Source organism: Prionailurus bengalensis, chromosome A1 (assembly GCF_016509475.1).
Source record: "Prionailurus bengalensis isolate Pbe53 chromosome A1, Fcat_Pben_1.1_paternal_pri, whole genome shotgun sequence".
Classification (NCBI taxonomy): Eukaryota; Metazoa; Chordata; class Mammalia; order Carnivora; family Felidae; genus Prionailurus; species Prionailurus bengalensis.
Genome location: NC_057343.1, coordinates 235927166 through 235950142, shown reverse-complemented (window position 1 = coordinate 235950142; position 22977 = coordinate 235927166). Strand labels below are relative to the sequence as shown.

At 54.4% G+C, this 22977-nt stretch overlaps 1 protein-coding gene across 1 annotated transcript in view; it reads right to left on the bottom strand.

Moving 5' to 3' along the window:
- Positions 1–11772: 11772 nt before the first annotated feature.
- The window catches only part of NSUN2 (NOP2/Sun RNA methyltransferase 2), a 28342-nt gene continuing 17137 nt past the window's right edge, over positions 11773–22977 (bottom strand). The window contains exons 12-19 of the mRNA XM_043601322.1: positions 22332–22428; positions 19211–19362; positions 18866–18958; positions 17977–18112; positions 17218–17298; positions 16817–16955; positions 15684–15723; positions 11773–12525 (exon numbers count right to left, since the gene is read on the bottom strand). Of these exons, the coding sequence (XP_043457257.1) occupies positions 12249–12525; positions 15684–15723; positions 16817–16955; positions 17218–17298; positions 17977–18112; positions 18866–18958; positions 19211–19362; positions 22332–22428 (1015 nt within the window). The 3' untranslated portion in view covers positions 11773–12248. The remainder of the gene's footprint in view (positions 12526–15683; positions 15724–16816; positions 16956–17217; positions 17299–17976; positions 18113–18865; positions 18959–19210; positions 19363–22331; positions 22429–22977) is intronic.

Below are 22977 nucleotides of genomic sequence, written 5' to 3'. Positions count from 1 at the left end.
GTCCCCAGGCCCCTGCCCTGCTGTGTCCGGCTCTGTGACTTTGGATGAGAGCCCTTGTCTCTCGGGACCACCGTTTCCTTACCCACAGGCGGGGCGGAGGGTGAAGCGGAGCTCCGAAATTCTGGGTCTTCGTGGATACGGATGTTCATTCCCTTCATCACTGACGTTTACTGTCGCCTCGCTTCTGTGTTCATGACACGTGTTTTGGTTTCAGCTATGACTGATTTGGTGCCGGGTCTTTGGTACAACAGGCAGCCCCCCACCATTTCCTGCCGTATGTTATTCCTTTGGGAAAATGCTGCCTGCCTTCCAAAGCAGTTTCTAGAAAGGCGCTGCAGCAAAATGCGTGCGGTGGTTGTGCCTCGTCTCTCCTGGCCACCTGGGTGCTAGAGCGGCCACCGCGGCCAACGGGGTCAGCCTGGGAGCTCTCTGCCATCGGTGACTCCAGGGGACTAGAAAAACACATTCCTGAAAGCTGGTCCTGGCGGTGGCTCTCCCTGGAAGAGTGAGACACGTAATGGTACGGATGGAGAGCTCGGGAAGGAGGGGGCACACCTTGCACCCCCACCCGCAGCCCTCGGGGGGAGAGGGGGTGCGCAGAATGGAGGCACTGCAGCTCTTTTTGGCTCGTGAGGATTAATTGGTGCTTGTTTTCAGCTGAGTGGAATCCAGACCACCGGCCACTTAATTTGGTCCATGAGAAACCCCCGGGGGAGGCGGGTGGCTGGTGGCTGATGTGCGACATGCCTTTCTTTGTCTATAAGACGGAGTCATTCGTTGTGCACACCATGGCGACCATTGTCTTCCCAGTGCCCCTACATCACAGCAATGCTGCTGAAGCCTCTGCTACCTGCCCTCAAATAGATCCGTGTGACCTTCTGCTCCACCCTGTAACTCACTGGGGCCAGGACTAGAGGGTGGGCCCAGGGCCCCCCTCTGGTTAAGGCAGCAAACCACCCCCCACACGCGGAGCTGGTTGCTATGAGCCAGGTCAGGGGACGTCAGGCGACGGAGGGAAGCCTGCTCAGTGCATCCCTGGTGCTGTTCCCACTAGGCAGAGTTGAAAATGGGATGGAAGGCTGGAGGTGAGGGGGTGGGGGGCACGCAGGGAAGGAGGACGGTCAGGGGCATCATCACCCCCCGTTGGTCTGATCTTCATATTCACGTTTATCAGGGGCCACATGGCCTGCGGTGCAGGCCCCGCACAAGAACATGTGGAAAGGCCACGTACACGTGTGGCCTACTAGGGCCGAGCTGGCCCCTACCAGCCCCCCGTCCCCAGCGCCCAGGCCTTCCCCGGGGTGTCCCTGTGAGCGGAGCCCACGCTCCCAGGCTCCGGAGGCTCATCCCGCCCGGTCATCGGGAAGAAGCCACGGAATGCACCACGATCCCACGGCACAGGGACCCGGCCGGCTCCCACCACCCCCTCTGTCCTGGGCCAGCCGAGGGTCACCTGGCAGGTGAGTCCTTCCTCTGCCGCAGCCCACCCAGCCACCCTGCCGTCCCTCAGCTGACAGCTTAAGGGCCGCACACATGGGGACCAGAGCCAGCCTGAAGTCCCGGCACGGGGTCCAGGGACGCAGATGGTCTGCAGTCTACACTTCCTTCCGCAGCCACTGGTATCGGTGCGTTTCTTCCTGATATTGGGTGTCTCTGGTCCCGCTGCACACGCACCCTGACTGAGGGCAGGCCAGTGAAGGTGGCAGCCCCAGCCACACCCCAGACCGCTCCACGGGACTCAGACGCCGGTGGCCGCAGTGCCCCCTCCAGATGACAAAGCGTGAGACGGGCGTGGGTGCAGGAGGCCCCACCCCAGGCCCAGCCCGGCCCCGCCGTCTGGCTCCAGGAACCCCTACTGTCCCTTTCAGAGGAGGCCTGGCCTGTGTCCCCTGCCCCAGCCCTGGAGGTTTGGCCCCTGAGGTTTGGTGGGGAGCCGCCCGGGGGTGGAAGGGGAATCATCTCCATCTCCTCCTCCTCCTCCTTTGTGGCATTACCGGGAAAGAGACAGGTGCTCCCTGTCTGCTAGATTTGCAGGTATTTTCTTTTAATAATTTATTTTTTAATTTACATCCAAGTTAGTATATAGTGAAACGATTTCAGGAGGAGATTCCTTAATGCCCCTTACCCATTTAGCCCATCCCCCCTCCCACACCCCTTCCAGTAACCCTCAGTTTGTTCTCCATGTTTATGAGTCTCTTCTGTTTTGTCCCCCTCCCTGTTTTTATATTATTTTTGTTTCCCTTGCCTTATGTTCATCTGTTTTGTGTCTTAAAGTCCTCATATGAGTGAAGTCACATGATTGTTGTCTTTCTCTGACTAATTTCAGTTAGCATAATACCCTCCGGTTCCATCCACGTAGTTGCAAATGGCAAGATTTCATTCTTTTTGATTGCCGAGTAATACTCCATTGTATATACAGACCACATCTTCTTTCTCCATTCATCCATCAATGGACATTTGGGCTCTTTCCGTACTTTGGCTACTGTTGATAGTGCTGCTGTAAACATGGGGTTGCATGTGCCCCTTCAAAACAGCACACCCGTATCCCGTGGATAAATGCCTAGTAGTGCAATTGCTGGGTTGTAGGGTAGTTCTATTTTTAGTTTTTTGAGGAGCCTCCATACTGTTTTCCAGAGTGGCTGCACCAGTTTGCATTCCCACCAACAATGCAAAAGAGATCCTCTCTCTCCGCATCCTCGCCAACATCTGTTGTTGCCTGAGTTGTTAGTGTTAGCCGTTCTGACAGGTGTGAGGTGTTATCTCATTGTGGTTTTGATTTGTATTTGCCTGATGATGAGTGGTGTTGAGCAGTTTTTCATGTGTCGGTTGGCCATCTGGATGTCTTCTTTGGAGAAGTGTCTATTCATGTCATTTGTCCATTTCTCCACTGGATTGTTTGTTTTTGGGGTGTTGAGTTTGGTAAGTTCTTTATAGGTTTTGGATACTAACCCTTTATCTGATATGTCATTTGCAAATATCTTCTCCCATTCTGTCAGTTGCCTTTTAGTTTTGCTGATTGTTTCCTTCGCTGTGCAGAAGATTTTTATTTTGATGAGGTCCCAGTAGTTCATTTTTGCTTTTGTTTCCCTTGCCTCTGGAGACGTGTTGAGTAAGAAGTTGCTGCGGGCAAGATCAAAGAGGTTTTTGCCTGCTTTCTCCTAAAGGATTTTGACGGCTTCCTGTCTTACATTTAGGTCTTTCATCCATTTTCAGTTTCTTTTTGTGGATGGTGTGAGAAAGTGGTCCAGGTTCGTTCTTCTGCATGTCGCTGTCCAGTTTTCCCAGCACCACTTGCTGAAGAGACTGTCTTTATTCCATTGGATATTCTTTCCTGCTTTGTCAAAGATGAGTTGGCCATACGTGTGTGGGTCCACTTCTGAGTTCTCTATTCTGTTCCATTGATCTGAGTGTCTGTTCTTGTGCCAGTCCCATACTGTCTTGATGATTACAGCTTTGTCGTATAGCTTGAAGTCTGGGATTGTGATGCCTCCAGCTTTGGTGTTCTTTTCCAAGATTGCTTTGGCTATTCGGGGTCTTTTCTGGTTCCACACACATTTTTGGATGGTTCTAGCTCTGTGAAGAATGCTGGTGTTACTTTGATAGGGATTGCATTAGAATATGTAGATTGCTTTGGGTAGTATCGACATTCTAATAATATTTGTTCTTCCTATCCAGGAGCATAGAATCTTTTTCCATTTTTTTGTGTCTTCTTCAGTTTCTTTCATCAGCTTTCTCTAGTTTTCAGTGTATAGATTTTTCACCTCTTTGGTGAGATTTATTCCTAGGTATTTTACGGTTTTCGGTGCAAGGGGAAGTCTTGTACACAAGCCAAGAGGATTGTAATGAGCTTCATTTCCTGCAACTAATGTTTGTTTTTTTTAACATTTGGGTGTCATCTTCCAAATGCACAATTCATATTCGTAAGCTGAATAAATAGGTTTTTTTCAACTACATGCCCAAAGGTCTCCAAAAGGAGTGTCTGTTCCCACTGCTGCCTCGGGAGGCAGGAGACCATGCCCCCGGGGAGCTTCCTCATCCTGAACCGTGCCAGGTAACGGGGCCCACCTCCGAGCACGTTTCTCTGTTGAAATGAGGCGAAGGGCACTCGGCACTTGCTGGCTAACGAGACGAGTGGGGGATCCAGGTGGGGAATCACCGGCCAGGTACAAGCTTCACAAAGCACTGCCTGAATCAGGGCCAGCTCCTGCAGTGGAGGAGGATCTGGTGGCCCGGGGCAGGTGGCCTGGTGGCCTGAGACAAGCTCCGCCCCCTCCCTGAGTCTCGTGACAGGAGGCAGGCGAAGCAGAGACTGCCCCCACTTCCTCCCTTCCAAACTGTACCCCTGAGGCTGAGACACCTCACCTGTCACCAGGACAGAGAACTCAGTGTCCCCCACGAGAGGCCGCCGTCGCACAGGGCACCTGCCGCTGGGTATTCATTCACCAACGTTCGCTCAACAGAGGCTCGCAGACTGCCCCCTGGGCACCAGGCACTGTCTTCGTGGGGCTGGCTGTCTGGAGGGAGGGGGGCTGACGGGAAGCAAAACAAACTAGCCGATGGACAGCATGTCGACAAACAGGTGCAATGCTGCTCTCGCGGGTCTGCAGTGAGCGGGCGCAGCCTCAGAAGTTCAGCTGGTCAAAGAGTGTGGGGACCTCTCCGCTCTCCGACTTTCGGGCGACACTGGAGAACAGCCATACGGCTTCTGCTTTGACCCTTTGCGTGTCTCACGCTAGTGAAGGACTCCACTGGGATTGTCACCTTCAGAGGTGTCACAGCCAGCAGGACGGAAACTAAATGCTGCCCACAGACGAGCTCGGCCGCCGTTGGGCACCGTGAGAGGGACGAGGCTGCGGGGAGCAGGCTGCCCATCCATCCGACTCCTGGCTTTCGGCAGCTCCTGGGACCCAAGCCCCAGAGACAGCAACGGTGACCCACGTGCTCAGACGCTCACTTAACCCGAGGGCACGACGGTGGCATCAGAAACGGCACCTCCCCTGAAGTGAAGCCAGGAGCACGGGGAAAGCCCACCTTCCAAACAGATGGCGATGAATGAAGCCGCCCACTTTCTCACGCCATCATCATCACCGGATATTATTACTCCTTAAACTTTTGTCACTCTGATGAGTGAAAAGTGGAATCTACGCGCCGGGCTGTCTACTGTAGGTCTTCTGCAAGTTACCTCTTCCCATCCTTTGTCTGCTTGCAAACTGCTCATCTTATTGATTTGTGGAGGCTATTTACATATGGACACAATGTGTCATCTACTGCGCGTATATACGCAGGTGGTGAGTATTTTCTCCCCATGTGTCAATTTGTTAAAAACCTTGGTCTTTCATCTTCACGCAATTGCTAGACGGGTATGAGCTTGTATACCTTTCCTGTTTATTCTCTGGGGTCTCCCCCCATGGATAATGATCTGACCTGCACAGAACCTCAGCATTAGTCTCAGCTCTCTCCCTGCTACACCTGATCTCTTCTTGTGGTCCCCTTGCACGGACGGGGACTTCAGTGTGGGCTAGCTGAGGTGAAGTGAGCAGTGTGCGTTAGCCGGTTCCTGTCCGTCGCTAATATTTTACTATTCAGTAGGCTGTGTGACACAGGATTTCTGACAAATATCCTTCGTCGAGTTAAACAGGTTTCTCTTCCATCCTTAGCTGTTGTTTTTCAAAACAAGGGATGAGTCTTGAATTTTATCAAACCGAGGTTTTAATTGTTCTCCTTTATCCTCTTAATATTTATAATTCCTATATAATTGTGTTAAACCATGTAAGTTCATAGCTGATGCATTTTACAATATGGGTATATAATAAATGCTATCTACGATATATGGAATAAGGGCGTCGTATGAAGTTTAGAAGTCCTCTTATTCCAGGAATACATAATGATGAATCCATTTTGCACCTGCCTGCTCCTTCTGTTTCGCTAATATTCACTTAGTCTTACATGAGCGGTTTTGCAACAACGTTTCCTTTTCTGTATGGACCCTTGTGCACGGGGGGGGGGGGGGGGGGGGGGGGGGGGGGGGGGGGCTCCCGGGTATGCCAGCGTGGAATAATGGGGGAAACATTCTGACTTTTTCTATAAAATGAATTTAACATAGGAAAGAGGTGTTTTCCTGGAAATGTGGCAAAGCTGACCTCAAAAATCTCCCTGGGCCCGGTGTCCACGTTGGGGGTGGTGTGGACGTGGGCACATCTCCAGCTGACTGTTTCTTCTTTCTATGGTTATTATTCCTGCCGACATTTTTCTCCTCTTCTTGAAATAATGCTGGTAACTTACGCTTTCCTCGGTGGTTTTATTTCAGCTGTTTTCAAACTGTTGGCACGAAAGGCAACGTGGTGTTTTTTTTTTTTTCAGTATATGAAATTTATTGTCAAATTGGTTTCCATACAACACCCAGTGCTCATCCCAAAAGGTGCCCTCCTCAACACCCATCACCCACCCTCCCCTCCCTCCCACCCCCCATCAACCCTCAGTTTGTTCTCAGTTTTTAACAGTCTCTTATGCTTTGGCTCTCTCTCACTCTAACCTCTTTTTTTTTTTTCCTTCCCCTCCCCCATGGGTTTCTGTTAAGTTTCTCAAGATCCACATAAGAGTGAAACCATATGGTATCTGTCTTTCTCTGTATGGCTTATTTCACTTAGCATCACACTCTCCAGTTCCATCCACGTGGTGTTCTTGTAAGCTTGAGAGTCTCTCCAGTGGTGTAATGGTCTTTTTCTTTCTTGAGTAGGTACCTGAGATTTGTCTATTTTATCAGTCTTTTCAAAAGCTTCCGAATTATTGATCACCCTAAATATATTTTCTATTTCATTGTTTTGTGTTCACTTGCATTTGTTAACTGATACCCACAACCCTTTATCCTACTCTGTCAATTTCTGATTGATGCTGTTATTTATTAAAATTTCTTGTTTAAAAAAAATTTTAATGTTTATTTTTGAGAAAGAGACAGAGAGACAGAGAGACAGAGAGTGAGCAGGGGAGGGGCAGAGAGAAGGAGACAGAATCGGAAGCAGGCTCCAGGCTCTGAGCTGTCAGCACAGAGCCCGACGTGGGGCTCGAACCCACAAACTGTGAGCTCATGGCCTGAGCCGAAGTCGGACACTCACTTAACTGAGCCACCCACTCGCCCCCTTAAATTCATTTTCTGAATGTGTCCAACATTCCCATGGTTCAGCGTTCAAAATCTCCATCCTGACCTTGGGCCTCAGCCCACCTAGATCCCCTCCCGCAAGGCAACCAGAACGGTCAACTTCCTCCGTACCCTTCCCGAGTCAGCTGACGCACTTTCCGAAGTTCGAGCGTGTGTAAGCACGTGTTTCTTCCTGCTCACACAAACGGCGGCGGAGTAAACACACCTCGCGCACCCGGCCTTCGTCCCTTGCGTCTCTTGGCGACCCCTTCGTCTCTAGCGCGTGCCCAGTGGTGGCGACGCCATGCTCACAGGGTCTTCCTGGTTCTCTGCTACCGTGAACGATGTCGCAGCAGATGGCACTGGGGTCGCATGTTGCACATTCGCCGTCCTTTTCTAGGAAATTTTTTTTTTAATTTTTTTTTTTCAACGTTTATTTATTTTTGAGACAGAGAGAGACAGAGCATGAGCGGGGGAGGGGCAGAGAGAGAGGGAGACACAGAATCGGAAGCAGGCTCCAGGCTCTGAGCCATCAGCCCAGAGCCCGACGCGGGGCTCGAACTCACGGACCGCGAGATCGTGACCTGAGCTGAAGTCGGACGCTCAACCGACTGCGCCACCCAGGCGGCCCATAGGAAATTTCTTTTATTCGTCTCAATCGGGATTCCAAAGTTCAAAGGGCACAGAAGGTCTTCAGTGAAAAATCTGTCCTCCAGCCCACCTGCAAGAACAGCGATCCCCTGGCCCGTGGGTCCATCCAGAGGCGTCCCAGGCCCGCGCAACCTGGCGGTCCATGGACGAGAGCCCTTCTTCAGCCACATCTGCCACCTGCAATGCCTTCTTCGGGAGAAGCCGTGCTGCCACGTGGTCGATTAAAATTGGAGGAAAAACCTTCAGTGTAATTGTTCATGTCAGCAACACCTTTTTATTTTATTTATTTTTTTAATTTTTTCTTAAAAAATTTTTAATTGTTTATTCACCTCTAAGACGGAGACAGAGCATGAATGGGGGAAGGTCAGAGAGAGAGGGAGACACAGAATCCGAAACAGGCTCCAGGCTCCAAGCTGTCAGCACAGAGCCCCACACGGGGCTCGAACTCACGGACCGCGAGATCGTGACCTGGCTGAAGTCGGACGCCCAACCGACTGAGCCACCCAGGCGCCCCTACACCTTTTTTTTTAAAGGGTCTCATCAGGCTTCGTCCAGCTTATTTTTCAGTAACAGGGATTTTAAATTAAAAAAAAATTTTTTTTAATGTTTATTTATTTGAGAGAGAGAGAGAGAGAGAGAGAGAGAGAGAGAGAATGAGCAGGGGAGGGGCAGAGAGAGAGGGAGACACAGAATCCAGAGCAAGCTGCAGGCTCCAGGCTCCGAGCTGTCAGCACAGAGCCTGATGCGGGGCTTGAACTCATGAACCACGAGATCGTGACCTGAGCTGAAGTCGGATGCTTAACCGACTGAGCCACCCAGGCGCCCCTAAGTAACAGGGATTTTTAAAAACGTTCCTGCTCCCTGCACGTCTGTGCCTCTTCCTAGCTGCTTTTCCCTGTTTGCTCTGATCCCCGTATTCGGTGCCAGCAGCTGCTGCCAGGTGTCCCCGATCCCGGCCGTCTGCCCCTGATGAAGAGGGGGGCTCCGTGCCATCCGGGATGAGCAGCACTGAGTTGGAACAACCCGTCCTCTCTGCGGGGACGTGACAGGCTGTACCTTGAGAGATGCGGCAGGGAGGCCACTATCTTTAGGTCTTTTCTCTGGAGCTGGACAGGTTCCAGAACAGCGTCTTCCAATGATGTCAGCTGGGAAAGCGAGGTTCTGGCTGCCCGAAGCATGCTGGGAGTGGAGGGAAGAGGGGCGTGTAGACAGCCGCTCGCCCCCAGGCCAGCAGTGCGGAGGAGGGACCCCTGGAACCGGCCGCTCGCAAACCCGGCTGGGTCTGACACTTAGAACTCTGTGGGACGCAGGACCGCCTCTCCGGGGCTCTGCCCTTGCTTCTGCGGAACCGCCTGCCCATCTGCTTGCCAGCTTCCCGAACCGCACCGTGCCGCACTCCCCTTCCCTGCGTTTAATTCCGTTCGTGTAGTTGTCCTCGGGTTTGGGAAGCAGCAAAATTATACGCGTGGATTCAATTCACATCTCAACCCAGACAGACCCTAATTATTCTGTGCTTTGATGAAAGTGAAGTTTACATGCGACCAAAACAAACTTAGAGATTTTAAATAGCCTTAATTAAAAAACAAAACAAAACCATACATATATAAATAGGACACTTGTCCCTCTGCAGATTCCTTCATTTCCGGCAATTTCGAAAAGCGGCTAAAATCTTGAAAGTCACGACAGCGTGGCTGCTGCACTGCGGATGGCCCATTAAAAGGGATGTAATTCAAGGCAGAGACCCCCATGTACAGACCAACTGGCTCTACTCCTGCTGGCCAAGACTTCTTTAAAAACTGCAGTCCTGTCTTTTGTCACTTCTCCTGTGACATTACTGCTTCAGTTTTCTTACCTGTAAGTAAGGTTAGTCACCTTACTTACCTCTATTACGTTGTTGGATTAAATGAGCCACGAATTAGTAATCACCTCCACCTCTATTACGTTGTTGGATTAAATGAGCCACGAATTAGTAATCACTTTGGGTCTCAGGGCTCTACGCCAGTCACTGCCCTCCATCCAAAGGTCTGTGCCCTTGAAATGCTCTTTGCCAGCTGGCCCCCGCGCTGCACTGGGTCTGTAGGGGGCACCAGAGAGACCCCGCAGGAAGCTGGCCTTGTGTCTCTGGGCTGTGGTGCCCTGGGTCCCCGGGCTTCTCCATTGGGAGCGACGCACTCAGACAGTAGAAGCCCGGGTGTGGGGCTGACATCTGCTGTACTGGTGTGACGTGTGTGCGTTTGTATGCGTGCAGGGCGTGTGTCCACAGACACACTTAATTCCTAGTTCTGTGTGGTTTGTAAGAAACGACCCCTCGTGGGGCGCCTGGGAGGCTCTCTGTCGGTTGAGCATCTGACTCCGGCTCAGGTCACAGTCTGTGAGTTCAAGCCCCACATCAGGCTCGGTGCTGACGGCTCAGAACCTGGAGGCTGCTTCGGATTCCGTCTTCCCCTCTCTCTGCTCCTCTCCCCCTCGCTCTCTGTCTCTCTCTCAAAAACAAGTAAACATTAAAAAAAAAAAAAATTTTTTTTTAAATAAAAAAGAAATGACGCCTCAGTAGCTATGCACACACCTACCTCCGGATCTTGGTTTCCAACCACTGTGCTCCGTGAAAGCGGGGGCTCCCCAGGGTGACTCCAGGACCTGGCATCTCACCGTATGAGAAAGCAGCATGACGGATGCGTGTGCAAGGCCAGGGGGACCAAGTGCAAGCGGCTCCCAGCAGCCATTTGGGGGAAAAGGTGGGCAACAACATCAGGGATACACATAAATGAACGTGAAGTGACCGGAGGAGGAGGAGGAGGAACAAGGAACGTTGAGGACAAACCAGTAACGTGGCAGAGCGGCGGGGGACAGACCGCCCGGAGATGCTGCAGCCGGGAAGCCTGGTACGGAACAGGTGCACGCAGTCCTGCGGCGTCTCCCGGCAGAGTGTGGGACCTTCTCGTGGGGACATGAGGCCAGCACACGCCACGCAAACCACGGGAAACCATGGGCAACCTACCAGGAGGTGGACAAGTCCACGAGGGCCTCGTCCCACGTCCCAGTGAGCGAGCGGAGCTCCTCTGCGGTATTCTTGCTGAACACAGGACACAGACCAAAACCGAAGCAGTTCACAAGGTAACTGACCTGTGACCCCCGAAAATGTCACGATCACGGAGGACAGACAGCCGCTCCGCATCGGAAGGGACTTGAAAGGCGGGACAGCTGGACCGGGCCGACAGGAGGGATGGGGGCCCAGGACTGAGGGTCATCTGATGTCAACGTCAACCTAACATTTATGCTGCAACCACCTACCAGGTGCCGCAGGAGGACGCGGGGTCATTTGCCAGAGAGAAAAAAGGTCCTCATCTTCGAGTTGTGATTCAAAGAGGCGGGTGGGGGAGGGGAATCAGCAGGGGCTCTGATATACTAAGATGGTAACAACTGGGCCAGCGAGGGGGCAGGGGCCTGACGGTTCTCCACACCGCACTCTCCTTTCTCACAACCATCACACTTCTGGAAAACCCTCGCCACCAGCCCCAGGACCTTGCCTGGCACGTGGCAGGAACTCAGGAAGCGACTGAGGGAAAGGGTCCCCTGCAGCGCCTGCCTGAAGTGTATCACCTGCAGGCTGGGAACCACGGTGCCCCAGGGGCCCAGGTGAGCCCCCAGCCAAGCCCACACCTCCTGTGACCCGACGGACTGGACCCTCCCCTCCGGCACAAGGAGGGCGAAGCCCACAGGAACGCTTTGTGACACCTTCACGCTAAAAGTCCTTTGACCAGCTAAGAATGCGTGAATTCTACCATCTCCATTTGCCCAAAAGGAAGTTTAGTCCTTCCGCCTCCTGAAGACCGAAACGGGTCATTCGCACATACACATCGTCATCAACAATTTATTTAAACTTAGTTCCAAAGATCCCAACCCCATTTAAAGACTAAAACCGCAACATCCCCCATTCAATAAAAGCACACAAAACTCTCAAAGTACCACAGCCCACGAGACAGCTCTTCCTCTGAGAAAAGTTTATTTGACTTTTATTACGAAGGCACACAAGTCATCTGAGGCTTCAGATATTAGCCCACCGCATGTGAACGTCACACTGTTAACGTGCAAGTTCACAGCTATTAAGGTTTACAAAACGGTCTTCCGACGATTCAGGAGTTAGATTCTTTCTATAAATAATAATTAAAACAATAATTAAGCCCAATAGAGGCGTAACAAAAGGGACCTGAAAATTCCTTCAAGGGCAGTTTTGTTTCTCGATAGAAGTTTAAGACCTTAACGGTGAAAGTCTACGACTGCCTGAAACACGCACCATGGACCAGCTTTGCCAAAGAAACCGTAAACGGGCTAAAAAAGTATCGTGAAAGCAGCACTGAGGTCATTTACAGACTGTTCTATCATTTCCACCAGTTTTCAAAAATATGCACTTTGTGGGTCAGAAGCTCCGGGTTTGGCTCTGGGCACCAAGGTGGAGGCCTCCTCACCGGGGCAGGGCGCCCTCGGCCGGGTCGGGGCCCGGGGCCGCGTCCACGCTGGCGCTGGCGGCCGGCTCCACGCCGCATTCGGCCTCCGGCGGCCCCGAGCCGCCCTCGCTCTCAGGCGCCAGGACGGCCCCTTCCTTCTTCTTCTCCGCCAGCACCTCCAGCCCCATCATCCTGAGATAATGAAGCCGTTCGTTCTTGGGCACGAAAGTCCGAATGGAGGCCTTTCCCCGCCATCCACATAACACGATGGGACACTGGAGGGTGTCCGGTTTCCTACGAACAAGATGGCTGTGCATGAGCGTTAAGCATCCTCCCTTCATCTAGAGAGGGGAACACGCAACCTCTCCAGAAACAACATGCCCAAACCCCGGGGGCGCATTTTAGTCTGTGATCCTATGGAAGGTTTTCTCAAAGGCCGATCAGCAACTTCCTCACGTCCTAAACTATCCTCGACTTCCTCGCGTTGGCCGGTTTTTCTTTCTACAAGCTCCCAGTGGAATAAGCCCCAAATCCAGAGTTCACACACACCGCCGATGCCAGAATCTCTAGATTCTTCCAGCTGCTCAAATGCGAACATGGGTCACACCTCACACCACCGACAACAGGCACGGCTGCCCGGGGCCTCCCCGCCCATCGTCGGAGACGAGGCTCCTTGCAGGTTGCAGAGCCGGGCCTGGAGCCACACGGCCCTTCCTCGCCACCCCCAGTGCTTCCCCTACCTCGGTCCAGGTGACCCCGAGTCTCCTTGGCCCCCCCCACCCCGCAGAGCAGCGCGGGGCCCCCACGCACCGTGCTCACTTGTTTCCAGCCCGCTGGGTCACCGCCTCCTGCAGTCCGGGGATCCGCCTCAGACCCCTGCCCACCCGCTGGCCTTTCCTCGGCTGGCGTGGCAGTGACTGTCCCGCCCCCGTGTCCCTGACGAGCACTACGCAATCATCGCCGCCTTTCAAACCAGACTCCGGTCTGGTTTTGGGGCTCCTAAAGCCCCGCTCCATTAACCCCACGTCCCACCGCCGTGCGACGCCAGGCATCAGTGACGTGGGCGGAGAGAGGAACACAATCTAGGTTAAAAAAGCAAACAGGGAGGCTCCCGGGTGGCTCGATCCATTGAGCGTCCAACTTGGGCTCAGGTCATGATCTCGCGGTCCGTGAGTTCAAGCCCCGCGTTGGGTTCTGGGCTGACAGCTCAGAGCCTGGAGCCTGCTTCAGATTCTGTGTCTCCTTCCCTCTCTGCCCCTCCCCTGCTCGCTCACTCTCCCTCTCTCTCAAAAATAAATATTGGGCACCTGGGTGACTTAGTCGATTAAGCGTCCGACTTCAGCTCAGGTCATGATCTCACAGCTCTAGTGAATTCAAGCCACGTCAGGCCCTGTGCTGACAGCTCAAGAGCCTGGAGCCTGCTTTGGATTCTGTGTCTCCCTCTCTCTCTGCCCCTCCCCTGCTTGTGCTCTCTCTCTCTCAAAGAATAAATAAACATTAAAACAAAAAAATTTTAGGGGCGCCTGGGTGGCTCAGCCAGTTAAGCATCTGACTTCAGCTCAGGTCATGGTCTCACTGCTCGTAGGTTCGAGCCCCACGTCAGGCTCTGCGCGGACAGCTCAGAGCCTGGAGCCTGCTTCGGATTCTGTGTCTCCCTCCCTCTCTGCCCCTCCCCTGCTCGTGCTCTGTCTCTCAAAAATTAACAATGAAAAATAAATAAAAACAAACAGAAAAAGGGGCTGAACCAACACGAGAAACAAGCCACTACCAAGAGAGGGAAGGACACCCGTGTCCGTCTCTCCAAGGGGGTGGCGGGGGGCGGGGAAACGTGGACAGCACGTTGGTAAGAAGGATGAGAGGAATCGACGGGAATTCCCAAACTCCCACTTGCTTTTTCTGTGCTTTCTCCCCAGTAATCCCCGCAGCTGTCTTTCCGCTCGTACAACAGGTCAGCACGGGAGAAGCACCTGGCATCACTATTGCTAAAGACCACATCCGGGTCCTTGTCTGAGCGGTTCTGCGAAACCGCCCCCTGTTCCCGACACCACTGGCCCTTCCTTTTTCCTTTCCGTGGACCTTCCGGGGGTCCGGGAGCGGGCGAGGCATCCCCCACCTAAACCACCTCCTGGCCCGGCTGCGCCAGGAAAGCCCGTCTCCGTTGTGCACAGAAGACACCCGGCAAGTGAGGTCGACACGGGCGCTCCGCGGCTCGGCGTGTGCCTGGGTCTCCTCTGTCCTGCTTCGTGCCCCTCCCTTTTGTGCCCGTTTCACAGATGCGGACCTCGGATGCTGGCCCAAGAGCCCGCGAACCCTGGTTCCCGTCTACACCGCCCTCCGGAGCTCCGGCACCGTGCTTGTGGTGGACGCGGCATCGACACGCTCGGGCCCCGAAGGTCCACACCTGGGACTCCGAGTCCCCTCGCTTCCCAAAGCGTGTGAGCGGCGGCCTGCCAGCGTCTCCAGCACGTTCCGACCCAGCAGGGGAGCTCTGCCCTCGCTTCCCCCTTCATCAGACGACACCTGCCCAGTCAAAAGCCAGAAGCCGACCCACGAGCTCCCGTGCCTTCGCCCCCACAACCCATCTTGTCTGCACCAGCCCCAGACGCACCAACCCTTGGTCCCTGGCTCCCGCCTCCCACCTCCCCTGCTGCCCGATGCCGCACAGCTTGGGCCACCGTCTTCACAGCAGCCGGAGGCCGTGGAGACCGTGCAGGGTGCTGGGGCCTGCCCCACCTCCACAAGCTCCACCCAGGCTGCCTTCCGGCCCGTTCCATCCCCCGGACAGGTGCTTCTCAGCTTCCTCGTCACCACTCAGAGTCAGGCCAAACACACCTCCCCGAACACGGCCCGTGGCCCCACCTAAGCTCTCCTGCAAACCCCTCTCCAGCCCCGTGTTCTTCCTCCTCCCGGAAGAGGGGTTTTACTTGAGAAAGTGGCCCTGGGTGCAAATCCTCACTCCCCTCTACCTAGCGGGGTGCACTGGCCACGCCCCCTGGGCTCCTCGCCCTGCTTCCAGCAAGTGCTGCCCACGGGACCTAGTGTCCGCGGGCACGCGAGGGCCGCCAAGGAACAGCGGTCAGTGAGTGAGCTGTCTGTCTGCTTCAGCGAAACCCCACACCCTGCCTTCGAACAACGCTGCCTGACGCATGACAAGAAACCCACGGACACTGGCCAACCCCTCGGTAGAGACAGGACTCCACGTCTCCTGACTGTTCAACCTGTATGCTCCTTCTGCGGGAGACAGAAATCAGAGCTAGATTTCCCAGGCACAGGGAGAAAGTTCTATACGTTTAATTCTCTAGGTAGAAGCTGAACGTTCTACGAGAAGATGACGTACCGGAACGCTTGTCCTCAAGTTCCCACAAGGCCGTCTTGAGGAGCACGTTCCTGACAGGCCCCACGGCCACCCACAGACCCCCCCACCCTCCGCTGACAGGAGCGCCCGCACTTACGTGGGGTCCGGCTCGTACTTCAGGACGATGCTCCCCTTGGCTGGAAAAGAGACAGACAAGCGTGGGCCAGGCTGCCGGTCAACGGACGCCGTCTGCGTGTCCGGCACTGTGGACGGCCAGCAACACACAGCCTGCACTCCTGGCCTCGAGGACCTCCGTGCGGGGATGGGGACTCTTTGTACCCGGACACGCAGAGCCTCTGGCAAGCCCGGCACTGAGTGGGCGGTCCACGCAGCCTGGCGGAGGACGGGTGGGACCCTCAGGCATTTCCGGGAAGCCTCTCCGTCACTCTCAGCAGCAGGGGGATGGGGAAAACTACGGGTGAATCCTCAAAATTTGAGACGAAACACGTAAGTGCTCCAACTTCCAGAAACAGCATGACACACACGTGAGAACCGTCAACAAGGAGACCGCCACCACCCCCCTGCAGGATGAAGACGAAGACGGAAACGAGACGGTGCCCTCGTCCCTGCGATCGTGCCTACTTCAGGTGCGGCTCCTGCCGGGACCACGGGACACCGCGTCCACCCAGCACGCTTTACGCCCTTCCGTTCCGAACAGAAAACACAGACCCACAGACCCACAGTAGCTTCGTGGGTGCAGTGTGTGTGCAAACTGAGCCAGAAACAGTGAACACATAATAAACAACAAGAATGAAAAGAAAACTTAGCGCCTCCGGTGGGATTATTTTTACTCTTAGGTGAAAACATCACCAGAATAACTTGAAGTGGAAAGTTTATGAAACACCCAAACAACACGACCAACAACTTTTTTTGGCGGGCTAGGAAAGCAGCCTGCTTCAAGCTGGCTGATTCAATGCCAAACGAACCTGACGGCCTGTGCTGGTGAGTGCCCTGTGCCTCCGCACAGGACGGCCAGGCCCCAGCACCCACAGAGCACCCCCCCTCCCCCCACGAAGGCCTGGGAAGCAGGGCAATGTAACGGATGCCTCTGACCCTCAGCGTGCTAAGACACCAATCCCATTTCCACAAAGCCCTCTGGAAAATGACAGTAAAAAGAAAGCCACGCTGTATTAAACGTAAGACGGAAGAAGATCTAAGCAGCTTGAACACCGACATCCTCACTGTCTTTATAAGAGCAAATTATGCTTCTATGCAAGTTAAACTGCTTACCCAAGTCCTTGGCTTGGCTGTAGGTCTCACTGCTAAGTTTTCTAAAAAATGGGTTTTCCTGGGTTAACAGAATTTTAACATCTTCCATTGACACAGTGATAATTCTTGAATTAATAAATGGATACAACGTGTATATTCCCTGCGGGGAATAAAGAGACGCCACCATTATGAACGGTAACGATCACCCACTGTCCCCAGGGCCTTTCCACATGCCACGCCCAACCCTCCCCTCACCACAGCCCCTGGAGAATGTGTAAGCGAACACGCCCAGGGGAGTCAAAGAAGCCGGCAGGGCTCTATTCGCCCGGACCCATCAGACTAGCTCAGCGACAGCCGTCTGCCACAGAGCACGGCAGGTCAGCTCACGGCTGCTGCTACCCCAAGTCTCTTTCCCAAATTACCTCCTGCGCTAACCGAAAAGCACAATCAAACTCTTCGCCACTGTTATTCCGACACCAGACTTTTATCCCAGTGTTTATAACCTGTCGGTGAAGACACAAGACGAAACACGTATGACCAAAAGGCAAACAGTCGATTAAAATACTCCCTTCCACCACAAGGCAGAGCCGCGAGGACGTGCTGACAGAGAAGAGACGGCAAAGCTGTGGAAGTCGTGGGATCGGAGCAGGGGTTCTCCTAGCCTGACGCTCTCAAACGGCGTTGGTTTTAGGTGGCTTAGATCGACTAACAATCACCACAACAGACATTAAAACCAGGAAAGCTCTGAAAACGCAGGGACACGACACACACATTCCGTGGGCCGTCAAGAGCAAGGAGGCCGTCACCCTGGAAAACACTAGGGACACCCAAGCGAGCAGAGCAGAAGGGGCGGAAATGAGGTCTCAGCATTGGTTCGGAAACAATTGAGATGTCGTGCACCTCCAGACCACACCTGGAGATCTGCCAGGGAGGAAGCAGTTGGGAAAAGAGCAGAGCAATGAAGGCAGGGCCTAGGGGCAGAGAAACGAAGGAGAACAGAAGGGCCCGTAACAGCAAGAGCGCCCAGGAGCAGCAGCCGGAGCTGTGGATGCCCCGTTCCGTCCTCCGGACACGCCCGCCGAGCGCAGCCCGCACCTGCTGGGCGGGGCTCAGGGCCCCTGTGCGAGCCACCCCGGAAGCGCACCCAGCCGGGCCGTCCGGCAGTCCCACGCACGGCGTACCTTCACCCTCTCGCTGTTATTCAGCAGGACGTTCCTCAGCTCCTTGGAGACCATGTAGAGTTGCCTTTTCTTCCCTTCTGTGGTTCGAGTCAACAAATTCATCTTTGGGAATGAAGGATCCAACGCGTAAAATTTCCTACGCACAAGACAGAGCTGCTGACGAGTTCGGTTCAAGTGTGACAGACGGTCTCCAAGCAGGACGCTCTTCCCCCACAGAATTCAGTTTCAAGACTGTGGCTTACGGCACCCGCTCTGCTGCGCGGTCCCGTCTCCTAAGCTCGATCGAGTTCACCCAAAACCCCAGGCAAGTTTTACTTGCGGCACAACTAGACCAGGGACGTGGGCAGACGAGTGCGAGGCCTCTCCGTCACCTGCTGCTCCAGTGACCAGGACCTGAGAGAACACCTCTGCTACTTGAGAAACGCCCTAAGGGGCAGACCCGAGAGAAGGACCAGTCACCCACATGCAGCACAAGTGCCCACCGTGGGAAAAGTATACCGACGGGAAGATGAACGGCGGGAGCTGCTTACCCTCAACCCTTCCTCTCTGTTCCGCTTGGAGGTTTCCAATCAGGGTCCCCAACCTCCCACCCAGACCCACTCTTCTCCCCTTCCCACACGGGCGCCCAGGCAGGCAGCCCCCGATCCGGAAGCTCAGCTGGGTCACGGACATTCGGGGCCACAGTGCCCCCCACCCCCCGGCCCCGGGCACTTCTCGGTCGCTGGCCGCCTACACTGAAGTGCGTGGTGAACACTCCCTAGGATTTCACCCGGCTCTAGCGTGCGGTTACGTGGAAGGAGATACTACACACGACTAAATACAAGGCATGATGAAATGCGATCAGTTACACACTCATGATGAGAACTTAGAAGCCTGAATTAATTCTTACTGGATCGGTGGAAATAACGGGTCGTCTTCAGGAATAAACACGAACGGGTCTTCTTTAAACCCAAACAACTTCATCTTCTTGGATGGAGGAGGGCTGAAGACAGAGGCAGGAGAAACATCGCCCAGGTCGGAGGGGAGCATCGGATGCCAGCAGCCCACTCTCCACCCCCCGCCCAGCCCTCCTCCTCAGCCTGCGCAGCACGGGCCCCCCGCACACAGGCTCTGCAGGGACCGCACCCCGTCCGGCACAGCGGAGCCCACACCGCACCTCCTCCAGGAGGCCACGTGAGCCAAGGGGCCGGAAGACACGAGGACGCCAGGGACCAGGCGGATGCCCTCTTCTTACCCACACACTCCGTCTTTCTTACTTCCGTTGTCCTCTACGTTCTCAGCTCTTTCCGCGATCCCTGTGTCGTCAATTCCACCGACCGGTTTACTCTCCAGCTTGGCGGGGTCCGTGGGGCCCGACCGCACAGGCTCTCTGGGCTCGCCCTGCAGCTGCAACGGGAACAAGTGTGTTTACGCTCCGAGAGCAAGCCACTCTGCACTGCCACAGGACCTCGGCACCCGAGGTGCATCCTGTTTTTCTACAGCATTTTATACGTAAAAGACAAGAGAATTTTTGCAACTATCTGAAATCTATTTGCTATGATGAACAGAATTCACGGGCATGGTTTCTTTCGAAGTTCTGACTTGGGCTCAGGTCGTGATCTCATGGTTTGTGGGTTCAAACCCTGCATCAGGCTCTACGCTGACAGTGGGGAGCCTGGAGCCTGCTTTGTATTGTGTCTCCCTCTGTCCCTCCTCTGCTTGCACTCTCTCTTGCTGTCTCTCAAAAATAAACAAAAACATTAAAAAAAATAAAATAATTTAAAAAACATGCCCCCCAAATTCACAAAGCTCTAAAACAGACGAGCTGGTGGGACTCATGCTGTGCAACACTGCCTCCCAGAAAATGTTTAATTTAAAAGTAAAAAACAAGGGCGCCCGGATAGCTCAGTCGGTTAAGCATCTGACTTCAGCTCAGGTCATTATCTCACAGTTCGTGGGTTCAAGCCCTGCGTCAGGTTCTGTGCTGACAGACCAGAGCCTGGAGCCTGCTTCGGATTCTGTGTCTCCCTCTCTCTCTGCCACTCCCCCACACATGCTCTGTCTCTCTCTCTCTGTCAAAAATAAATAAACGTTAAAAAAATAAAAAATAAAAAAAGTAAAAAACAGCCACCCAAACCCCCTGCCCAGGCTGCCTATGCCCTGCCCACCCCTGTTGGGCTCCTGGAAATGCGGCCCTGCCCTTCACAGCCTGTCTCAAGTGCCCCTTCCCCACGGGCCACCTCTGCACACTGTCAACGCTCGAGTCGAACCTCACTTGGCCAGCACACCTGCCCTGGCTGGGATTCCAGCCGTGTTTACGGGCCTCACTTCTACACCAGGGCATCCTGAGGACGAGGCACTGGAGTCCTCAGCACGGCCCCAGCAGTGCTGAGCTGTGCTCGTGTGCAGGGCAGGTGACCGAAACACAGCGACTCAATGAAAAGGAAAAAGGAACAGAAAAAACAACAGAAAAGGAAAACAGGAGTAACGCTAAACAAGCAAGTGACGCCACGCCGGAGCAGGCGGATTGGAGGCAAGTTCGACGCCCATCCACGTAGGCTGCGCCGGGACAAGAGTGTCCACGCGGCACGTGGCGAGGTGATGTACCGTGTCACACGACAGGCCCTGCACCACGCACACTTTCTCACCACTTCAGAGGTGACCAGGGCAGGGAAGAGGCATCTCAGAGTGTAAGTTCACACGGTTTTAAAAACCGCACAAAAGCATGTAAAATAACTCATTCATAGTTTGTTGTATGATTACCACACAGTAAACCTTTACGCTGGGATAAATAAAATATTACTAAAATTACTTTCGCTTTGGTTTTTGCACGTCTCAAAGCAGCTGCAAGAATGTGGAAGTTACACGTGTAGCTGGCGCTCCAGGTCTGAGAGGGCAGTGATCAGAGCTCCTGCCCTGGGACTCGGGGGGCCTGGAGTCCAGAAGACGAGCTCCACGAGCATTGCCCTCGAGCCTCTGACTCGGGCAGCACAGTGGTGCCCAGAGGTGCGGGTTCCCCCCCGTGCCGGGCTCTACGTGCACAAGGTCATCTGGATCAGCCACGACCCAGGGACGGTCTCCTCTCTGCTTCTCCGAAGGCTAAGCATCATTCGTCCACATCTGTAAGCTCTGATCTGAAGGAAATGCTGACCTTCAGACTGTGATTCCCGCCACGTGCTGACACGACGCAGGCTGAGGTACGCACTAACGGAGAGAGGTCATGTCGATACAGAGAAGAGCGGACACCACGCGGCAAGACTCGAAAGACCGCCCTCTCACCGACCTCCTTGCTTCGGGGCCTCCTACAGCATCCAGGAGGCAGGGGACTCAGGAAGACAGGCCGGGCCTACTCGATCTCCTTTTCAGCCAGGCCTGGACAAAGTCTCACGGCCACCGTTGAAGACAGGCCGGCTTGAGGCCGCAGAGCTCTATCAACCTGCAACAGGCTGAACGGAAGCAACCTCTGGGGACACAGCACCGCAGCCAGCTCGGGGGGCTCGGATTCTCGGGGGACACTGCACCGCAGCCAGCTCGGGGGGCTCGGATTCTCGGGGGACACAGCACCGCAGCCAGCTCGGGGGACTCGGATTCTCGGGGGACACTGCACCGCAGCCAGCTCGGGGGGATCGGATTCTCGGGGGACACTGCACCGCAGCCAGCTCGGGGGGCTCGGATTCTCGGGGGACACAGCACCGCAGCCAGCTCGGGGGGCTCGGATTCTCGGGGGACACTGCACCGCAGCCAGCTCGGGGGGCTCGGATTCTCGGGGGACACTGCACCGCAGCCAGCTCGGGGGGCTCGGATTCTCGGGGGACACTGCACCGCAGCCAGCTCGGGGGGCTCGGATTCTCGGGGGACACTGCACCGCAGCCAGCTCGGGGGGCTCGGATTCTCGGGGGACACTGCACCGCAGCCAGCTCGGGGGGCTCGGATTCTCGGGGGACACTGCACCGCAGCCAGCTCGGGGGGCTCGGATTCTCGGGGGACACAGCACCGCAGCCAGCTCGGGGGGCTCGGATTCTCGGGGGACACTGCACCGCAGCCAGCTCGGGGGGCTCGGATTCTCGGGGGACACTGCACCGCAGCCAGCTCGGGGGGCTCGCACTCTGAGCCACAGAGCAGTCATGGTGTCTTTTCGATTTGCATTTGAGATGCAGAAGGAGCGTATTCGCCCAACTCTGCCTCCTCCAGGGACCTATCCCTTTATGACGCTGCCGCTTTTCTGCAAAGTAAAAATTTAGATGAATCCCTGGCCCTGCCACACACACGCTCATGGACAGCTGCTCTCCACACCCGAAAACTACCCCAGTGACCATGGTCAGCATGGTCCTGCCTTGAACACACGAAAAGAGCTCGTAATATGCTGTGTCACTTACCTTTGGTGGACGCTTATTCCATGGCATTGAAGACTTTTTCACCAATACTGCCACAAAGAACCCGCCGGTATTCTGATGATGTGGTAATATTCTAAGACTAAAACAAAACAAAACAAAACAAAACACAGTGCAAACTTTTTAACTGAAAATACATTCTCTTAGGGGCACTTGGGTGGCTCAGTCGGTTGAGCGTCCGACTTCGGCTCAGGTCACGATCTCACAGTTTGTGAGTTCGAGCCCCACATCTGGCTCTGTGCTGACAGCTCGGAGCCTGAAGCCTGCTGCAGATTCTTTGTCTCCCTCTCTCTCTGCTCCTCCCCCACTCACGCTCTGTCTCTCAAAGATGAACAAATGTTAAAAAAAAAAAAATTAAAAAAAGAAAATACATTCTTCTAGTACTAAGACAAAAGCTGCAAAGGTGATCTGTGACAGAGAAGTCACGTCTCCCTGCAAATATTCACACCCCCCTCACATGTGGAATGGCCAGCATGTAATGTGTAGAAAGTTCGTGCGGTTTGCAGAGCACGACCGTGTAAGTTCTTTCCGCTTCCGTTATTTATAAATGCTCAATGCCAGCAGCCAATAGGAAATGGGAACTTCTTTCTTGCCGGGAAGTTCACATGCCTGGGGTCAGCCACGGGCATAG